Raw genomic sequence first — 22,165 nt, forward strand, 5'->3', positions numbered from 1 at the left:
CTCCTGCCTCAGCCTCCCGAGTAGCTGGGACTACAGGCGCCCGCCACCTCGCCCGGCTAGTTTTTTGTATTTTTTAGTAGAGACGGGGTTTCACCAGGTTCGCCAGGATGGTCTCGATCTCCTGACCTTGTGATCCGCCCGTCTCAGCCTCCCAAAGTGCTGGGATTACAGGCTTGAGCCACCGCGCCTGGCGGGAAATTCTTAAAGTAAAACTTGGATACATGGTACACTGTCTTCCTAGTACTGTCTGGCTAACAAAGAGCAGGAGGGAGTGGGGGAGTCAGACACAGGAAAAATAGAGTGAGAAGGTAGGAAAGCTGTACTTCAAAGTGTAGCTTTCCGTGTTCCAGCAAGGCATGAAAATGTCTGCAGATACAACAACCTCCCCATAGCTCACCCCACTTTAATCTATAGGGTAACTTCAGAGGATTTCACACAGAAGACATTTTAATCCCAATACACCATAAAGAGGGTACTAAGAATCCTAGTACTCATGGGAGGACCGTTTTGGTCACCCATCCTCTGCCTTGTACAAAGAAGCTGTAGGCAAGAGGCCTGTCAAAGCCCGCGACCTTACATCATTAAGAGCTCAAAGAGAGAGAAAAATACAACTCCCAGTCAATTCTCACATCATCAGGAAAGTATCACCAATGTATGAGACAGGAACATTTAAGTAGCCATAATGAATGAGGTATCTGGGTATCTGGAACATCTCCAAAAACGCAAGCTGCCTCTCATTTGCCTCCTTACGGTAAAGAGTATTACTGAGTCTGTAAATGTGAAAATAAGTATTTAATAAATCTTTTTAAGCAGTGGGCCTGCCAGTAGGGGTTTGCAGTTGTGTTTTATGCTACCCTCCCCTGAGCCTTCCACTTTGCCCCTGTGGTTTTCTGATCAGAAATCAATAGCTACCAAGTTTAGGGTCTTTAAAAACACACCAGACACCAGGGTGGATAAGGCTGTGCTTTATTACATGCATAATTACAAATCTGTGCTAAGTGGAAATGTATAAAGCAATGGCGACCTGGGTTTAAGCCACACAGAGAAAGGGCTGGACAATCCATTAACCCTTCTGCCAATGTCCATTCCATTGCCTTTAACATGATTGTTTCCATTTCTTACAATTTGCATAGCACTTACTTGTCAACGTACTTTGAATTCATTGTCTCAGTTTATCCTCACAACAACCCTGTGAGGTAGGTAGGGCAATTAACACTATCCCCATTTTGCAGATGGGAACACTGAGGCACAGAGCGGTTAAGATCTCGAGGCTAGTTAGTAGAAGCATAGGGAATAGAAATCAGGTCTCCTAACTCCCCAGTCCACATCTTCCGTTTTAGACTATGTTGTTCCACATGACTAGGGAGTAGACTAAAGCGAGCAGTGAGCCATAGCTCTGGTTCAGGCTATGCCTAAGAACAGGCGAGAACAAAGCCAAGAAAGCATGGCTAAGGGATAGCAACACTCAGATAAACAACTGCTCTAGGACAGCTCAGCACCAAACCTCCTGCAGAAACTTGGGCTCTATTAGCTTTGGTTGAAGCTACTTTCTGGATGCCTAGTTACTGCTGATGTCTAGACATTAGCTTCAGCTGAACTTTCACCAACTCTCAGGCATTAAAATGTCGAGTCAGACAGGTTTTCTTTGGCTACTGCAGTTGGAGCCAGCCCTACAAAGCGCTTACTACAGAGAAATTCAAATAGTGGCCCATGGGCTGTAACCCAGCCCCTCTGATCTTCCTGGCCTCATTGGCTCACCCAACAGGTGGTAGTTTTCCCACAGCCAGAAATGAATGGGCAGAGGTAAGAGCAGGAGGCTGGCCTCGGTCAAATGAAGAAGAGTCACCCACATGACATCACTGTCCCCCTTAGCTGATGTGACCAAGGTACTGACAGGGCCACCTCCTTTCTGGCCTATACCTGGTTAGCAGCATAGCTTCAAAAGACAGTTTAAGAGAACAAAATATTAAACACATCATTTTAAAATCTTGAATGGAATAAATTCTTAATCATCATATAGTCCTAAAGGACCAAATACATAATAAAAAGTAAATACATACTTATATAAAAAGCTGAGTGCTAAAAAGGCAGGACAATGGGAGAGAAAGGAAGAAGAGGGGACAAAGTGAAATGGAGGGAGGAAAAGGAACAAGCTGGAAGGACCATGTATTTTGAGGTACCCTTAATGTGATACTGAGGCTGAACATTCCCCTCTCAGGCCACACCCTCTTCTCAATTTTGCCAGATGGCATTTCACTCACCAAATCTTAGACTGCCCCTGAATTCCAACAGATTTGAACTAGTAGGTAATACAATTTAGCAGTAAATACTTCATATGTCTGCCTTGAGATGCTAAAGCCCTCATCACCCCCGACAAGTATCAATGGCTTTGGCCCTCACAGAGGAGCAAAGCCCTGTTGGTCCCATCAACTCAGGAGTATCTTCCAGTTTCTGTTCTCAGAACAATCATCTCCCTCCCACAAAGTCCACATTCAAAACAACATGCCTGTAATAAAACAAAGAGAAATTTGAATTCAGGGCATGGTGTGGGGAGAGAAAGAGAACAAGACAAATGGCAAGGTGGATGAGGCAGAGAGAGGAGAGGCAGAGATCTTTTCTTTTTTAACTCTCATATTTTTATATTATTACATACTGTTTTTCTTCAAAAGGCCAAATTTTAGGCAAAGCATTCATTCAATGAGTGTGCACACACAGGCTGAAGGCCCTTTGGCAGGAACTAAGAGGTAGGAATTTATGACTGCAAGACTGGGCTGGGTGATCTGATAGGTCCCATCCAAGAAATGCAAACTCCACACGTCATATACTTTCTTTCTTGGGTGATTTGGCAAAATTAGACTACACCATGGAAAAACCAATTTTGTTCCCTACATCTATTCAAACCTTTACCCAGATCCAGATGTTTAGAAATGAGAATATGGCCAGCAAACGTTTGGGGAGTAACTTAAAGTTGCTAACAGCCATTGTTCTCAGAACTTCTCTCCTTGGAGCAAGCAACTGAAATATGAAACAGAGCAGAGTCAGCGATCACCTCAGGAGAACTACACCGATTGAACTTCAAATTGACACAGCTCCTGAGCTCTGATCTGAGGAACTCTCACTTTTTTTTTCTATATATAATAAGGACATACGAGGAGGCAAAAATATATATTTTTTTTAAATTGCTATCAAAATTCAAGACAGTCTATCTAAACCTTATAGTTTAGGAAATGGCAACAGATACCACATTTCTTCATGAGCAGACGTCTTAGGTCGGCCCTATCCATAAAACTAGACTGCCCTTGAGCCAAACACTGCTTTGAACCACTCATTTTCGTAGAAAGCCTGGCCTTTGGAGGATTACTTGACTTTTTTCCCCCTTGGGGCACACGATCAAGCAGTTTATAAATGCCAGAACATGTTATAGGGGTGTGGGATGGCTTTCCTTCCACCATCTTACACCATTCAAACATTGTCTTACCAGGGCTTTTTCCATGGCCATAACTCTTAGTTTCTTCTCCAAAGGGAACCCAGGCAATCCCAGAGGTGGCTAAAAAAATCAAGGTTTGGCTGGGTGCAGCGGCTCACGCCTGTAATCTCAACACTTTGAAAGACCAAGATGGGCAGATCACGAGGTCAAGAGATCGAGACCATCCTGGCCAACATGGTGAAACCCCGTCTCTACTAAAATACAAAAATTAGCCGGGCATGGTGGTATGCGCCTGTAGTCCCACCTCCTTGGGAGGCTGAGGCAGGGGAATTGCTTGGACCCGGGAGGCAGAGATTGCAGAGAGCTGAGATTGCACCACTGCACTCCAGCCTGGCGACAGAGCAAGACTCCTTCTCAAAAAAAAAAAAAAAAAATCAAAGTTTTAGGACACTTAAGTTCAGACCACATATTTAGACATCTAAATTTTTTTTTTTTTTTAAAAAGGACTCAATATTCTACCTCCCACTTACTTTCTAAATTCCTAATTTTTCTCAGGGTTTTTAAGAGCTCAACGTTCTATGAACCACCCAAAAGATGTTCTCCTGCTTCCTCTGAACTGATGGGTGGCTTGCATTTGGCTCTGATCCAGTGTAGGGGACCCAATTCCTCACAAAACAGTGTGGTCAGTCATCAGTAAGTACTTTGGCAATATAAAATATGCTAGCTGTTTCAAGTTCTCACCATTGTCTTCGCTATCATTATTAAAAACTCAACTTCAAAGATTGCACTGTTCTTTAAAAAAAAAAAAAAAAAAAACAAGAGATAGTGTGGGATAACAAGTACATCTTCCTACTCATCACTTAGCAAAATAAACGAAAATCAAGACCGAACCGCAACAGGTGATTGAACTACTTAAAACACACAGCAGTGGTTAATTTCTATAATGGACTCTATTGCACACGAAGTTTTTGAAAACATATTTGCCCCCTCACACCTTAATGCATTCATAAGATCTTGGTTGTGAATTACTTCATGGCCTTAGATCTCACTAAGCCCTGGTTACTTCATCATGTTCAAACAGAATTGAAGATTTGCTAAGAAATGTATACTATGCTCTGCTCTTCCTGTAAAGGGTTTAGATTCAGCCTTTGGTGCGAAAACAATTCAACTGCTTTTCAGTTCAATCACAAATTAATCGTTTGCTTCACCAGCTGGCAAATTCAAAGTATCATCAATGTCAGCTTATCTACCAGAGGATATCTGTTCTGTGGATCTTACCACCTCTACTCCACAGCTGGGCTGAGCCAGGATGCTGTGGCCAGAGAAAGAGGAGAGCATTGGAATATGTTTCTAACCAAACATCCAAGTAGAAATGATCTTTAAAGTTGCCATTATTTTGTATTATCAGTCCCCTGTTTTTTCCCTTCAATATAATGAATCACGCATTAACTGTTTCAGGTTCTTGAAATTCTTTAAATTGAAGATTTGAAGATACAAAATATAGTAGTTTCACTTTTACAAATCTATAGACTCTCATTTTATGGCTGGATGGCTACCAGCTATTCTTCCTTGGAAAATCCTAACTCCGTTGAAACACTAATTGGCATTCTTTTGTAAACCCTTCCCTTGTGTCAGGCAATTTTCTCATTTAATACCAAAATAGTCTCATCTCGACTCATTAATTTTTAAATCACAAACCATCTAGTCTTCTGCCATTGAGGTATGTGGCCATTTGATGCTACTGACAGTCCTCTCTGTACTGGCTGTATTTGTTGCTTAAGCATGTCCAACTGTTAAAGTGGCAATGGCAGAAAGAACATTTTCCTTTTCCACAAGACAAGAAACAGAGTGTCAAGGTGCTGAGCTAGCAGTTGAGAGCTCTAGCCGCAATTAGCCAAACTTTGAGCCAAACCATAGGATTGGATGTATAGTGGATACCATATACTATAGCTACTTCTAGCATATAAGCTACAAGGATTCCTGAGAAGCTGAAGTTAATGAATGAGATTGATCAGGAGTGAGGTATCAAAGGGATATTGTCATTCTCTGGAGGGCCAATCAGTGCTTAGCATCTACAAAGTATACCTTGGCACAGTGTTATCTGATTTCTCGAATGTATTTTCTGAAGTAGCACCTTAACACTGGCTCATCTGTCTAAAATCAAGAACAAAGCCCAGAAGAAACACAAAGGCAAACTTAAGACACCCTCCTTATCGCTACTGCACTATGAAATATGACCAAACCTTTCATTGTCATTAAATACCAGAAATAGTAACATTTTCTGTTTTGCAAACTTTAGTGGGGAAGGACAACTAATAAGACAGGTATTGGACCAGAAAGGTACAGATAAGGACTTTGATTTCTACACAATATACAGGGTAGTCAGTCAAATAGTCTCATATGAAGGAATCAGTGGCATGGAAAGGACAAAATACATAGTTACTGAGCCATGACTATGATATAACATATCCCAGAGAGATTTTTTCTTTTTCATTAAAGTGCTAGAGTGATCTATTCACAAGGAGAAACTCTAGCGACCGCCTTGATTATTTTAAAGATAAAAATAAAATAACCCTTGGCTACCCAGTTCTGAGCCAAAAAAGGAATTTCAGATTTTGGGAAGATAAGAACTAGGGGTAAAAATGTCCTAGAATCAGGGATCAGTAACTCTTAAAATGAGGTACACTGAAGTGTTTGGGGGTAGAGGGTTGGTGGGAATATGCAGAATGACCACCGATTCTGGGCTGGAAGGATGGTGGGAAGTGCTCGGAACAGAGCTATAAAATGATCCAGGCTGAACTCTTACCCCGGCAGTGAAATCTCACTGCTGTAGGCATCCAGTGTGGAAATGGAGGCATGGCAGCAGCAACAGGGCCACATGGCAAAGAAAATGGCTGTGTGTCACCTCTGGTCCACGTGTTGGGAGACTGCTGAGCCTTGGTTTACAATTTAACTAGGCCTGGGAGTTATTTTTTTGTAGTAGGAATGATTAACCAGGAGCAGTGCTCAGCCCCAAACAGAGGATTTGGTACTAGGATAAGAAGTGGAACAGAATGGAGGGGGAGTAATTGCACATAGGTAAAATTACAGAAAATGAAATAGTGGTTAGAATGATGATGGTGGCTCTGTAATTCCACCAAGTGTCCCTAGAGTGTGATTTTTTTTTAACTGCAATAAAGGTGGTATGAAATTGAGACAGGCACCTTTTCAATTGGATACAAGCACCTTTGGTGTCACCAGGCCTTGTCCATACTCCTGGGTCTTAGGATGGCTCTGCATTTTATTTAGAATTCTAAGGACTCTTGAAGGAGTCACAGCTGCCTATCCTGTTCCAACACCTTGAATATATTTGGAAGTATCCCAAGCCTAATTCATGCTCATGGGGACAATACACTGGCCTGCTACACGTACTTATCGCTGGGAGGTGCAATGAGGTGTCCAGTTATTTTAGTACTGGTGGTCTTTACAAAGGAATGCATGAGGATGCAGATGCAGTTCTGAATCTTCCCTGGTTTACCAGTATGCAGTCTAGACTTGGTTCCCTTTGCTGTTCTTACATATTCCAGAAGCCTAAAGCACCATCATTCATGGAGGTGGCATCTGGGTAAGAGAATTAGTTAGGACCTCACAAAAATGTGAAACTCCTACTCATTGACTTTGCTTAGAAGTTTACTAATTATTCATTTCAAGGAAGCTGGAAGAAATCATTCCTTGCTACTAACAAATTCATGGCAAAGTCCTTGTGTACCAGCTAACAAATGCCACCTGGAAAATTACCCTTTTTGCAGACAAGGAGAAAGCTCTATAACTTATCTTTGTGCACTTCAAAAGAGTACCAGGAACAAGCAAGCTATAAAAGTCAATCTCTCTAAATTCATTTAGAAGAGATTAACCAAAGCAGCATTGTCTTATAATCAAAATTAAAATTAACATAAACATACATACATAACAAACTAATAATGCTAAATATTGTAACAGGAACAAGGATAACATTTGAACTGAATCTTCACAGTCTAGAAAATACCATTACTCTTTTCCTTCTGGCTTTCCTTTCTCTGGTTTGAAAAAGCAAAGCCCCTTAGTTTACACTTTGTCTTCCAGTAACAACAGTTAGATCCCAAAAGAGTGACTTTTTCATCGGTTTCCTACAGGTTATAGGTCAGGACGGCTGGAATTTTTCTTGCATAGTTTTCAGTGATTGCATATTGGCTAACTACTTTTTAAGTTAAAAAATTCTTTAAAAAAAAACAAATATAATTAAACCACAGCAATCTTATTTATTCTTTCATGAGATCTTCCTAATGTAACATCACGGAAGCCTAACTGTAATTTCTCCTAAAGAGAAAATTAATTTCCAGAGATTATGTAGTGCAACTGGTTAACTTGTAGGAAAGAGACAAGACACTAATGTGACTTCACCATCCAAATATGGAAAATATGTGTTGGGTACCCAGTTAATAAAACATATCCATGGTCTGTAATGTCCTTCCTGCTTTATATCCAGAACTCTATGATTCTAGTTGAAAAGAATGGAATCAGGATCTTGGTTCGCCATCTGTGCTATATGCTTTAACACATCCTTTTTGGTAATGATTCCAAGCAATCGCCTAAAAGACAAACACAACACAACAAAACAAAAATAAATCTGTACTTAAAATAGCATTCCCAAAGGTGATACTTGTCCTCCTTTTCAACTTTGTCTTTGATCACTAGCTGCCCTTCCAGTATGGGATCACAGGAGTAGGACATGTGCTCCAGGCAAATAGGATGATGTGTGGGTTCCTCAACGTATGCAAGTGTTTCTACCTCTAGGTCTCAGATCCTGCGATTTCCTCTGGTTTAAATACTCTTCACTACATATCTGAATCTTATCTACTGCAGCCCAATTCAAACGCCCCTATTCCAGAGCACCTTCCCTGATTCTATGAGCCAGCAGGAACTCTGCCCTCCTCACAGCAACAGCATACACATTCTTTGCAGGCCTCCTCAGTGGCACTTGTCTTCTTTGCTATTGTACTATAACCACTGCTAGGTTCTTGCCTTCCCTAAAACACTGCATGCTCCTTGAGGGCACAGAAGAGTCTTATTCATTTTTGTGTCTCCCTGGAATCTAGTGGAATACCTTCTTACATGGAGCAGGGATTCAGTAGATGTTAAATGAACCAGTTAGGGAAGTCCCCTTATTGATTTAAATCCTGCAAGGCATCTGTCACTTCATTTAGAAATTTCAGAGGTGAAATTCTTATATAATTGCTGGATTAACATAACATGTTTGGGAAAAAAATCCACCCCTCTCCTCAACCTCCCTTCTTTTCCAATAAAAATAGAAGGGTTCCCTTTACTGGATAAGAACTATCCCAGGAAGGAAAGAGCCTTGGGTTTGGCAGTCAGAGACTTGTGTTTAAAGCCTTTTTCTACTATTTGTTAGCTAGGGAACCTTGTATAAATCTCACCTCACTGAAACTTGGTTTTCTCATCCTCACGTAATAATAACAAGGAGATTGCAGGGAACAAATACCCAGCAAATATACTACTACCTGATGCTATTGTAATTTTAGTGCTGCCTATGCACAAAACACAGCTGTTTCCTTTGTCAGGGAGGAACTGAGTTATTTATAAGATGCAACCAGCAGTTCATATCTCTCAAACACATGTTCTTTCCCAAACTCCTTTTACACTAATTATGATTTTGAAAACCTATCCACTTTCATCTCAGAGCTTCAAAAAGTCCTAAAAGTGCTACTAATGTTCATTTAAACTGGATTCTACTTCTTTCTCTCTCTGCATTCTCTTTTCTCCCACAATCCAATTTGCCTTCACTCAAGACTTCTTACCCGTTGTGTGTAACCAGGCACTGCCGCAGTCCCAGCTTTCGGAAAATATCCACTACGATCTCCATGGGTGTAAGGTCAGTCACAGTGAAGGGGCTGAGATCCAGGATGTTCCGAAGCTTTAGAGTGGGTGGAGTGTATGGTGGCAATGGAGGAGAATGCTCCGTAAAATAAATGATGGAAGTGCTAACAACCCCGTCCTGTTTCTTTCGAGCATTTTCTATTCAAACAGAAAGAAAAAGTAAATTGAAGATGGACGTGCTAGTTCTATCCTTCTGGCTCCTAACCAGTCCCCTCTTCCCTGTCTTCCCCCATTTCATGCATACTTATTGAGTTCCACAGTGGATTCCACTATCCCCTTTCTGAAATCCTTACCAATTGAAATAATGAGATCTCTTCGGAGGACAAAGCCCACAAGTCTTTGGGACTCCCGGGATACCACCACTGGGAAGCCACTGTAAGTGGTTTCACTGATTATGGTCTCTACATCCTCCACAGTCATACTGTCCTGAGTAAGGACAGTCAACAAAGGATCATTTCTCCGGGGTTTCATCACATCCATTGCCAGGGTCTTATGAGCAAACTCTTCTTTGGCTTCAAGAAAGGGGTATCCATTGAGACGGATGTGGGCATCATAGATGCCCTCCCGCCCAAGAGCATCTGCCACCCACTTGCTTGTCATGGCTGCAGCCATCAGAGGCACGATGTATTCTAAGCCACCAGTCAGTTCAAACATTATGACAACAAGAGACACAGTCATTCGAGTCACCCCACCTGCAAAGAAATAGACACAGTCTACTCAGGCAGGCAAAATACAGGATTCTTACAATTATGGGCCTTTCCAGGAAAAGCTGACCTACCAGAAACAATGAGGTCTCACCTACAACTGTGCAGACTCCAGAGATCGCAAGAAAGCAAGGTTACAATGGACACGATTCAGAGTTCTCAAAATAACATCTACAAGAAGCCTTCTGTTTTTCCTTTTTCTTTTTTCTTTTTTCCTCTTTCTTTTTTCAAGACAGGTTTTGTGCTCTGTCACCCAGGCTAGAGTGCACCGGCGTTATCACTATTAATTGCAACCTCCATCTCCCAGGCTTAAGTGATCCTCCCACCTCAACCTCCTGAGTAGCTGAGACTACAGGCACATGCCACCACACCTAATTAACTTTTTATTTTTTGTAGAGTTGGGGTTTCACTATGTTGCCCAGGCTGGTCTCAATCTCCTAACCTCAAGCGATCCTCCCACCTCTGCTTCCTAAGTAGCTAGGATTACATGTGTGAGCTACTATGTCCAGTCCAAGATGCCTTCTTGTTTCTTTGTTCTTTCATTTTTCTGTTGCTTCTTTTCCCTAATTAGAAAATACATGCCCACTGTGGAAAATCCAGAAAATATAAAAGAAAGTCACTATCTTATTAGCTCACTGCTGATAAATAAGCAGAGTAAAAACTTTGAATGACTTTTTCATGTTTTTTTCTATGCAAAAACATACGTTTTTAAATAAGTGAGCTCACATTATATGTTTAATTTTCTGCCATGTTTCCCCCTCTACTTTATGTTGGGAACATTTTGCATATTATTACAAATTTATATATCATCATATTTTAAGATGTTAAACATATTTACATTATATTTTAAGATGTTAAACATATTAACATCATATTTAAAGGCTGCATTGTATAACATCATATGGATGTACCATAATTCATTTAACCAGTCCTTCATGTGCAAATTTAGGTTGATTGTAATTTTTTGCTCTTATACTATGATACATATTCTTGTGCAGATATCTTTGTCCAAATTTCTGATTATTTCCCCGGTATGAGAGAGTAGAATTCCCTTTTTTAATTATGATTATGATTTTTATTTTTTATTTTTTTTAGTTTCCTCATCTGTATATCAGACGCTTTCTTAATGTGCTTGGAAAATGGCAAACTTAACTGGAAAGTGATGGGCATTTAAATTTTCCTACAGTCAATTGTGTTTAATAAACTCTTCTGTTGTATGTCACCTGGGTAGCAACTTCTTTGAAATTAATGCAAACACTACTCACCTAAGCAGGCTGCAGCCCCAACCATTGCATAAAGGCCGGGGGTGATGCAATCAGCTCCCTGACTACACCAGCTATTGAAGATGGTCCATTCCTGGTGGTAATAGGCCAGTTGTTCCATTCCTACTCCTAGAAGTCGACCTGCTATAGCACCAACAGCCATGCTAGGGATAAAGAGGCCAGAAGGGATCTGCGAAGAGAAAGCAATAGATGGTTAGTGAGAAATGATGATTGCTTGGCACATGGCTAGGGCTGGAGGACTGACCCTCTGCAAAGCAAACAGGCCATTGACAATTTAACTATGCACTATGCTAGCAAGTGGCTGTAAAGATTTGTGTAACACTACAGGGACTAGAGGTTCTCTGGGACGTGCAGGCAAGGACGACTGCAAAGAAGCTTACCCTGATTCGGGGTCCATCAGGCAAGAGCCTGAAGTCTCCAGACCAACACAGAACTGGAGGCAGAAATTAGGCCTTTCCCAAAGAAAAAGGAAAATAGATGGAGTTTCTCATATATGCAGACATTTCCACCAATTTTGAATTCTTATCAACAATGACTACCGTTTATTGAGTACCTACCATGTTCTATGCTGGATGCTCTACATGCAAGATTCATGGGTTCTTTATAACCCCAGGAGGCAGGTATTATTATTCCCAAATGCCAAAGAATCTAAGGTTCAGAGAGGTTAAGTAGCCCACCCAAGGTCAAGATTTAGTGAAGACTGGTGCTGGGATTTAAATGGAATGCTCATAACCATGCTCATAGATTGAATCTTAGCCCATTGCTCACACAAAAAGGATATAGCACATGAAGTTTCAGTCTATTTTGTAACAATATCAAGAAAGATTAAACAATCAAAAAGTTTTAATGAGATCATGACTATGGCTACATGATTAACCAAAAAAGGAAAGCTCATCTATCTCCCTACTGTTTTTCTTGACTCCTAGGATACTATAGTAAATTCTTAATATTCTGTACTGAGAGAGGGAAATGATGATAAGGGCAACCAAAACAGCAGATTCTTTTTAAACAGCCTGTGTTTGATTTTTAAATGCATTTGAATCTGGTGTTCTGATGGCTTACAAATTCCCTTTAAGTGAAAGAATGCAGGCATGAGGTGAAAATTAACTGAAGAAGCACTGCAAAACTTCCCAGGGTCTCCATCCCTTCCCCGTATTGAGGGGATGGATGGCGTCATCTTAGAGATTACAGTAATGCCTAAACTGAGTTGCTATCTCTTCTGGCTTGAATCTCCATTTCTCTAGAGAATAGAGGAAAGTAACTTGGTAGTTAGGGTGCTAAAGAAAAGAAACAAACAAACAAAAACCTAGAAAGGAGGAGGAAAATACTTCAACAAATTTTCTTTTCTGGCTTCTTCTGAAACATGGAAGTAGTAGCAGGTACTGAAAGTAAAACATGCCAGCCTGATGTCCACTTTTGATAGCTTAAATATTAACTAAGGATAACTTGTGAAGTGGATCCCACTTCTTGACAATTGAACATTGATACCAACTGTAAAAACTATATTTAGCTATATATTGGGTTGAACCACAGGAAATTGCCATTTTAGCAGTCAAAATGGTCAAATCCCAGCAACTTCTCTGGTTCAAGCCACCCTATAAGGAGTAACACTGTGCTGGCCAGATATCATTTTAATATAAAACGTACTGGAATAAATACCTCACCATCGTTTTTGAGTGGCAAAATATGTTTTCCACAGAAAAGGAGAAAACATTCTTCCTAAAATTTCATCACTGAGTCTGGCATTTGGATAGCTTAAGGCTTAGACAATTTGAGATAGAGGTACAACTGTATAGCAAATTATGAGAACATGTGGGGTAAAAGAGGCTTTAGGGGTGGGGGAATAATGTGAGGGGGATTTGAAAGCACCATATGAGCTATCAGGATTGTATGATACCTGAGCTCTGCCCTCCAAAACCCACAGCCACGCATGCAGCCACTGAGTCCCAAAAGAATTCCTCACCTTCATGCCAAAGGTGAATATAGTAATGACAATTTTCAGTATGAGTGTTAAAGCCAGCTGCCACATTGCACTGTAGACTCCCACGCCAGCCGGTCTGTCAGGCAGTTCACCCCCCTTGCTTGTGTTGAAACGGTTCTCATAATCACAGAGCTTGGAGGAGTCCAGAAGGCCACAGTCATTAAACAGCTCAGAAATGAGCTCACTTGTGCTCATCCGAGTGTATTCATTGGGGAAAGCCAGGATGGCAGTGATGGCTGTCACGACGAGTACTTCTATGACAGGATACTTGCCCAACTGGGTGGTCTTTCGTTTCCGACACCAGGCAATGTTTGTGCGGATAAATAGCGCTCCCCACAGACCACCAAATATGCCTAGCAGAATGAATGGTACGAGCTCAAAGAGATGCCATGGGGTGTGAAACTCCACATAAAATAGTACCAGGCGGCTATTCCCAAATGGATTGATGGAGCGTAGAGTGAATGCTGCCACCAAGGCAGCAAAGAATGAACGCCACAATGTTTTGAGGGGAAAATAGTAGCTGACCTAGAAGAAAGAAGGTGAGAAAGCAAACTCAAGTCAATACGTTGAAACTGTTTCAGGTGAAAAGCTGTGCTGCAGACATTAGAGTCAACTCATGGATGAAAACTGCCCATTGGATTTCTAGTCACATGGTAAAGCACCAAGCTGGGGAGAGTACTCAGGGACTGGGATATACACAGATATTGTACATTATGTACAAAATTATCGCGCTGCAGTGTACAAAGTTCCTGACACAAAAACATGCACATGCCGTACAATGAAAAGTTGTTACCTCTTCAAGGCTGAATAATACTCCACCTATAGGTGCTCCAAAGGCTACAGATACACCAGCTGCTGCTGCAGCCGACAAGACCTACAATCGAAAACTCAAAATTAGTGATAGAATAATGCTGCTTTCCTCCACTCAATCACATTTTTAGAAGAAATGTTAGTAGTTACTGAACTTTTAAAATACCTTCATATGCTCCGTATCATCAAAAACAAAATTCAAACACTGTATGCTGAATTTTGAATACACATGCATAGTTCACGTGCTTGACCAGGTAAGAGGACCTTTCCTTTGTAATTCATTTAGCCATGTGCTTTATGCTAAACTATGCCCCCCATCTCCCATACTCCGAATTCAATAACTGCATTTGAGTTTCTAGACCTATTTGTTCACCATCTAAATGATGTACTTACAGTGATGTATTTATATAGCACTTTGTAAAGGAATGCTTTTTAAATGAGATGTTCAAGAAGGCGCTAATGACATAAAACTGAAGTCACAATTGGTTCACAGTTATTCAGCAGCTGCACGAATTCATGCAATAGGTATTTAGAGTCTCCCATACCCTGTGTCCTACTCCATGCCTAATAACCTGTGGACACAGAAATAGGGAGGTGACTAGGTTTTTAAGAGAAGACTTAAGATATGGCAAGGAAAGGGACTAGGAGAGAGTGGGAGAGGAAGAAGGAGCCAAAGGGAAAAAGTGATAAAGAGAGAAAGAGAATAGTGATACTTAGGACCTCCACCTCTGTGTAGGTGTGTGTGTACATGCAAAATGTACATGACAAACACTAGTAATGGCAAACAAACCAAAATTAACAGATGGACCAAGTCCTTTCATTGGATTCTGGTTGCTATGGAGAAAGATGATTTGAAGAAGAAATATTTTAAAGAAAGTTGAACAAAATTATGAGTTTTGAAGAATAAAAAGGTCCTTGGCAAAATAAGCATACTGGATTATCTGGGAGAGTAGGATGGCTCAGGAAAATGATGGGGAGGAAAGAGTGAAGTCTCTGGTGCTAGCTGTAAGGGCTTTGAAATTCCTAGCTACAATGGCTTTCATTTAAGATGAGGACAGCCAACATGCAACTCGAGAAGGGGGAGTTCAGTGACTACATTTAGGATGAATTAAGAGAAAGAAAAAATAGGGGTGGCTAGTTTGCTTTAATTTTATATTGCAGAGTAGAGTCTGTCTACACCCTTCTTTCTCAACTCTGTTTTACTCTCAACCATCTGCCCACTTTGACAAGGCCATAAGACAAAAAAGGTTGCCACTGATGATGAAAGCAACAGGAAAAAATAACTGGAAAGTCTAAATAAGTACTAGAAAGTAAATTTAAGATTCAAATACTAGCCGGTTGTGGTGGCTCATGCCTGTAATCCCAGCACTTTAGGAGGCTGAGGCAGGAGGATCACTTGAGCCCAGGAATTCAACACTAGCCTGGGCAACGTGGCAAAACCCAGTCTCTACAAAAAAATTCTAAAACTTAGCTGGGTATAATGGTATGTGCCTGTAGTCTTAGCTACTCGAGAGGCTGAGATGGGAGAATTGCTCAAGCCCAGGTGATGGAGGTTGCAGTGAACTGAGATCACACTACTGCATTCCAGCCTGGCCAACAGACTGAGACCTTGTCTCAAAAAAAAAAAATAAATAAATAAATAAAAAATAAAAAAAAAAAAGATTCAAATACTGTCATGCACCACATAACAATGTTTCAGTCAATGATGGACCACATACAACACGGTGGCCCCATAAAATTATATTTTTACTGCACTTTTTCTATGTTTAGATGCACAAATATTTACCATTGTGTTACAATTGCTCACAGTATTCAGTATAGTCGCATACTGTACATGTTTGTAGCCTAAGAGCCATAGGCTATAAAAGCCTAGGTGTGTAGTAGGCTAGACCATCTAAGTTTCTGTAAGTCCAATTTATAATGCTTGCATAGTGAGGAAATCTCCTAACAATGCATTTCTCATAACGTATCCCTGTCATTGAGACATGACTATATTCATATGAGCCTAGCTGGAGAAATATATGGCATCTGTATAGAGAAACAGCCAAATCAAATTCCCCTCTTATTTTATTAGAAACTATTTGAACAAAAATGTCAATTTTTAGAATGAAAGTCCCCAGCAATCTGTAGTTTCAAACTCACCTTCATCCATGCAAAACCAGCAACAATCACCACTTCACTGTTAACCATTATAATATTTTCTTTAAAAATTTCAAACACAGAAAAGGTGATAGAACAGCACAAAGAATTCCTACATATCTTCATGTAGATTCTGTAATTGCTACTATTACTGCATTTGTTTTATGATTCTCTATTTTTTTCTGAAGACTGGAATTTCACTCAGAAAAGTCAGTTGCACATATAAGGCTCATGTACCTTGAAATGTTTCAGTGCATTTAGGACATAAATGCTTTTTTGTCCTAAAAGCAAAGACAGTCTCTTCCATAATCACAGTTCAATGATCAAAATAGGAAATTTACACTAATAACTGTTATATGATCTATAAATCTCAAATTTCATAACTGTTCTAATAAAGCCTTTCTAAAAAAAAAATGTTTTTTCAACTCTTCCCTTCTGTTGAACATCATTCCCATTTAACAACCTCACCAATTTAACACTGCCTTTAAGTCCCTCTACTGCATGACAGTTAGTTAAACAATCTATTTATATTTCCCCATCTTCTCTTCTGCTAGCTTTCCTCGCTTTTCTAATTGTGCCAGGACCTTTCTCTCTTGAACTGAACCATCAAAATTTATTCTGTATTTGAAATCTCAGTATCTTTGAGTTTCCTTCTGGGTCTTGTGGTTAATTTTTTTTTTTTTTTTTTTTTTTGGTTTTCATAAGAAATCATTAGGTTCCTGTTTTGTGAAAAATCCTTTTAAATGAAATGACCTTGATCTTGACCCATTCCATATATGACTTCTTTGTAATTCAAAGAAAATAAAGCAAGAGCCATTATTTTCTTAGGCCCTTAATTATAGCAAGAAAAAAGTAAACCAATGACTTGGAACATTTTTTTTAAAAAAGTCCTTCCTCCTCAAAACAGCATACATTAACAACTGCATAAACATGACAACCACTACAGAGTTGCCGTGGTGGGACTAATTTAGCTGGGCTGAAACAAAAGGTAGAGAGAGGTCCAATACAGAGAGAAACTAATTCAAGTATAATGTTAGATAGAAATAGAAAGTGAAAAAACCGACATCTGAAACATACACTGCACTTATATGTACTATTCCATAGCAATAAACAACTTCTTTTAAAATCTATTCTTTCTGTTACTTATTTTGTAAGAGAAGCAATATATACTTGAATACAATTATGTACAATAAAAAGTTAAAATTCTTACTTCTCCTTCACTACCCCTCACTCTCCCACTCACCATAGATAAACATTTTTAACAGTTTGGCATAGGCCAGGCATGGTGTCTCATGCCTGTAATCCCAGCACTTTGGGAGACTGAGGCAGGAGGATTGCTTGAGCGCAGGAGTTCGAGACCAGCCTGGGCAACATAGTGAAACCCCGTCTCTACAAAAAATACAAAAATTAGCTGGGTATGGTGGTGTGTGCCTGTAGTTTCAGCTACTTGGGAGGCTGAGGTGGGAGGATCATCTGAGCCCAGGGAGGTCGAGGCTGCAGTGAGCCATGATCATGCCACTGCACTGCAGTCTGGGTGACAGAGTGAGACCCTGTCTCAAAAAAAAAAAAAAAAAAAAAAAAAAGTAAAAGCAGTTTGGGGTAAAGCCACTTTCCAGACATTTTCTATCAATAAGTGCATGTACACTTTAAAAAAATATGAATTATATTATATACATTATTCAGAAACTGGCTTTTAAAATCTAATGGTGTTTCATAGCCAGAATTCCAAGTCAATATATATAAGGTTGTCTCATTTAATGGTTGCAAAGTATTCTACAGTATGAACAGAATAGTATTTATTAGATCAGTTCCCTGTTGACAGACATTTTTGTTGCTTCAGTTTTTTACTATGTTGACGGATGCTGCACTATCCTTATACACCTTTGTGCACACACATGCTAGGATGTCTGTAGGATAAATTCCTACAAGTGGAATTGCTGGGTCAAAGGGTGTTTGCATTAACATTGGTAGAACCCTCAAATTCTCACCCCCTAAGACTGTATCATTTATGGTCACAACCAAAAAGAGACTATTAAGGCCATTCATTATTACCTCTCTGCGCTTGGCTTCATTCTTCCTGTATTTGTTGAAGCAGTGGCACAGGATGTTCCCACAGCAGCAAGCCACGTGCACTAGAGGGCCCTCTTTGCCCAGGCTCAAGCCAGACGACACTGCCAGCACCAAGGTGATGGTTTTGATAACCAGAGTCCACTTACCCAAATAGCCCCTAATAATGAAACCACTCAAGATAGTTTTTATCTGCAGGTCAAAGAAAGAAAGATTGAATATAGACTAAGGAAGTCAACAAGGTTAAGAACCAAAAATCTGGACTTCATTATAGAAACTGCACCTTTGGAATAAGTGACATACAAATGCTTGACCTACAGTGATCCCTGTTTGGAAGGGAGCCCAGGAGCCAAAGAAAGCAAGAACTCTTCTTTAAGCTTTCATGTTCTCCCTCTTTTTAGAGGGAGGGGAGTGATAGCTGGACAAGGATGTATTGTAAGTATGAGAGTGTGCATATATGAAGGAGGAGCTGGTGAGGGAGGGATAGGTGTTTGCCTCATGTTACAACGTGGTAGCCCAAGAGGCATGTTTTGAGAAGATAAGGCTAATGTCCCTGAAACAACCTTAAAGGTTAGGTATAGTCTTGATTCCCTGGCTTTAAAAAAAAAAAAAATAAAAAAAAAAATAAAAAAAAAAAGTGACTTATTACCTGGTCAGGAAACGGGGAAGGGCAAAGTCATCCTGGTAATCTAAGTCTCAGTGTCTTCAGTCACTGTCAAGCAATCTAAGCCAAAAGTAGTTAGAAACAGGGTTTTAACCACCCCATGTAGCCTAAATCATACTGTGGGAAAGGTACCAAATGATTTTCTTTCTTTTGCTCTGAAAAAGCTGACAATAACACTGTTTTTTCAGAATCTTGGGATATACTCTGGAAGCTTTTTGGATAGTGAACAGGGGAGGTTTTCCAGCGCCTGGCTCAACAGGAACCCTCAGGAGGCTAAGAATCAACTCCCTTTAATTTCCAGGTAGCCCAGGCTGAGAGGGACTTGTGGAAAGACCTAGGCCTTAAATGGCCTCAGGATCCGATCCTGTTTAACATTCAACAAATTGTGGTATGTGCTGGAATACATAGTAAGAGATTTTAACCAAAAAGTATTCATATTGCAACCATTTATAAACCATTTTAACAGACTCACCTCAGGGATTCCAGAGCCACAGGCATAAGGCGCAAACACCTTGACAAGAGATACGGCAAGGAAGGCAAATAGGAGAGCCCAGAGGACGTACATGAAATAATTGACTATGTAGGCAAAGGCTCCCTGGAACAGGGGGAAAAAGAAGCTTGTTTTAGCCTAGACGGCTTCAGTGAGACATGCAGCTCTTCTGAGTAATGTTTTTTTCAGGAAAAAAAGTCCAAAAAAAAAAAAAAAAAACACCAAGATTAAATTGCTCAAGACGTTTCTTTCTGAATTGTCAACTACTGAAACACTGTCAGGCCACTTAGTACTGAAAATGAGATGCTTTGCTATACCCAAAGGAAATTTACCATGGATTCTAAGGATGAACAAGGAAAAGAGCAAACTGAAAACCTTGAAACAAAATTCTCTTTCTATATGAGTGCTTTGATGGGTTTTGTAGTCAAATATATATGATTCCATGTCATTTTACCAAGAGTCTTAAAAGCACCCCCTCCCCCTTTTTTGGAATGGCTGAACCTTGGCTTCACATTTCAAGTGAAGAGCAGATCTAAAGTTCCACTAAATTCACCTTTGGCTACGTACCTTGGTGTCAAATTCTCATAGTTTATAGTAACAAAATTTTGAGTGTTTGGTTTTTCTTTACTTTTTTAAATTTTTTATTGTATGTATTTAAGGTATACAACATGATGTTTTATATACATACATAGTGAAATTGTTACTACATTGAAATAAACTTACATGCATATCACCTTCCATAGTTACCTTTCTTTGTATGTGCAGTAAAAGCATCTAAAATCTACTCTTAGCAAATTTTTAGTATACAGCATTATTAACTCTACTGTACATTAGCTCTCTAGACTTATTCACCCTACCTTACTGCAAATTTGTACCCTTTGGCTCACTTCTCCCCATTTCCTCCTCCTCCATACCCCACGTAACCACCATTCTGCTCTCTGGTTCTGTTTACTCAACTTTCTTTTTTAGAGTCCACATATAACTACATCTTCAAGAAAATTTTAGTACCACAGACTCAGCAACAATCATATAAGTAGAAAGTTTTGGACCCTGGCAATACCAGATACAAATAAATAAAATGGAAACAACTATTTTTAAAATGGAAAGAATATACTTTTTGAGACTATTCCCCTGTGATAAACGAAGCATGCCACAAAAGAAATCTAGCTCTGACCAGCAGGAAAGATTCATCCATATTAAAGGGCCTGCAAATAGTCATGTCTTACAAAAAAAGCAATTTTGATTAGGAAGTTATGCTTACTGGTAGAAATATTAGGAATTGCAACTCACTCAACTTACATAAAATACAAAACTCAATGGACTTTTGGCTTTTCAAAACACAAAACACTATTAAAGTAACTCACTGACCTAGACAAAGAGAACCAGAATGCTCAGGATTTTTCTGAGTTGTAAATTTGACACAGGTTTTCCATTATCTTAGGCCCTCAGAGGAACACATGATTGCTATTTCTTTGCCTTTCCAATGTCGCTAAGGAGGAAGAAGACTGCAGAGGTAGGAAACATAGAGGGTAAAGGAGTGAAAGGAAAAGTAACTCAAACTGGCCAGAGGCAGAGACCAGGAGACCAATTTTCTGCCATTTGGAGAAAGCTTCTTAAAACCTAGAGGAGGCCAAGGCAGGTTGATCACGAGGTCAGGAGATCAAGACCATCCTGGCTAACACGGTGAAACCCCGTCTCTACTAAAAATACAACAAAATTAGCCAGGCGTGGTGGCGGGCACCTGTAGTCCCAGCTACTCGGGAGGCTGAGGCAGGAGAATGGCGTGAATCCGGGAGACGGAGCTTGCAGTGAGCCAAGATAGCGCCACTGCACTCTAGCCTGGGCGACAGAGCGAGACTCCGTCTCAAAAAACAAAACAAAATAAAAACAAAACCTAGAGGACTCTTTCCCCAGGGAAGGATTTCATTCATAAAAAGAAGAGCTGGAGAAATTTGTCACCAGAGCAAATCTCAAGCTCCAATTTTAAAGTAACTGTTGGAACACTTACACACATATAAAGGGGCAGCATGAGGGAGCCCTGCAGTGATAGAACAGTTCTAAATCTTGACTGTGGTGGTGGTTAAACAAATGTCCACATGGGATAAAATTGCAATGAACTACATATGTGCGTGCATACACACACACAAAAATACATACATAAATCAATGTGTGTAAAACTGGTGAAATAAAGCCTGTGGATTGTACCTATGTCAATTTCCTGGTTTTGCTGTGGTACTACAGTTATGCAAGCTGTTGCCACTGAGGGAGGGAAGGCTCGGGGGAAGGGTACTGAGGACCTCCTTGTACACTGTTTTGCAACCTCCTATGAATCTGTAATTACTTTTGTGTGTGTGTGTGTGTGTGTGTATGTGTGTGTGTGTGACAGGATCTCATTCCATTGCCCATGCTGGAGTGCAGTGGCACTATCATTGCTCATTACAGCCTGGATCTCCTGAGTTCAGGGAATCCTCCCACCTCACCTTCCGAGTAGCTGGGACTATAGGTGGTTGCTACCATGCCCAGTTTTTTTATTTTTAGACACAGGGGTCTCGCTATATTGCCCAGGCTGGCCTCAAACTCCTGGCCCCAAGGGATCCTCCCTCCTCAGCCTCCCAGAGTGCTGGGATTCCAGGCATGAGGCACACCTCACTCAGTCCTTGGAGGAGAGGATTTTTTTTTTTTTTTTT

The 22,165-nt window shown here is 40.3% G+C and overlaps 1 protein-coding gene across 4 annotated transcripts in view; it reads right to left on the bottom strand.

Moving 5' to 3' along the window:
- Positions 1–948: 948 nt before the first annotated feature.
- The window catches only part of CLCN5 (chloride channel, voltage-sensitive 5), a 160,040-nt gene continuing 138,823 nt past the window's right edge, over positions 949–22,165 (bottom strand). For all 4 annotated transcript variants that reach the window (XM_011991346.1, XM_011991347.1, XM_011991350.1 and 1 more), the window contains 8 exons: positions 19,461–19,583; positions 18,310–18,516; positions 14,102–14,182; positions 13,291–13,833; positions 11,310–11,496; positions 9,634–10,032; positions 9,262–9,478; positions 949–8,034 (listed from right to left, as the gene is read on the bottom strand). In XM_011991346.1, the coding sequence (XP_011846736.1) occupies positions 7,944–8,034; positions 9,262–9,478; positions 9,634–10,032; positions 11,310–11,496; positions 13,291–13,833; positions 14,102–14,182; positions 18,310–18,516; positions 19,461–19,583 (1,848 nt within the window). In that variant the 3' untranslated portion in view covers positions 949–7,943. The remainder of the gene's footprint in view (positions 8,035–9,261; positions 9,479–9,633; positions 10,033–11,309; positions 11,497–13,290; positions 13,834–14,101; positions 14,183–18,309; positions 18,517–19,460; positions 19,584–22,165) is intronic.

This window comes from Mandrillus leucophaeus, unplaced genomic scaffold, assembly GCF_000951045.1.
Source record: "Mandrillus leucophaeus isolate KB7577 unplaced genomic scaffold, Mleu.le_1.0 Scaffold395, whole genome shotgun sequence".
NCBI classification, from domain to species: Eukaryota; Metazoa; Chordata; class Mammalia; order Primates; family Cercopithecidae; genus Mandrillus; species Mandrillus leucophaeus.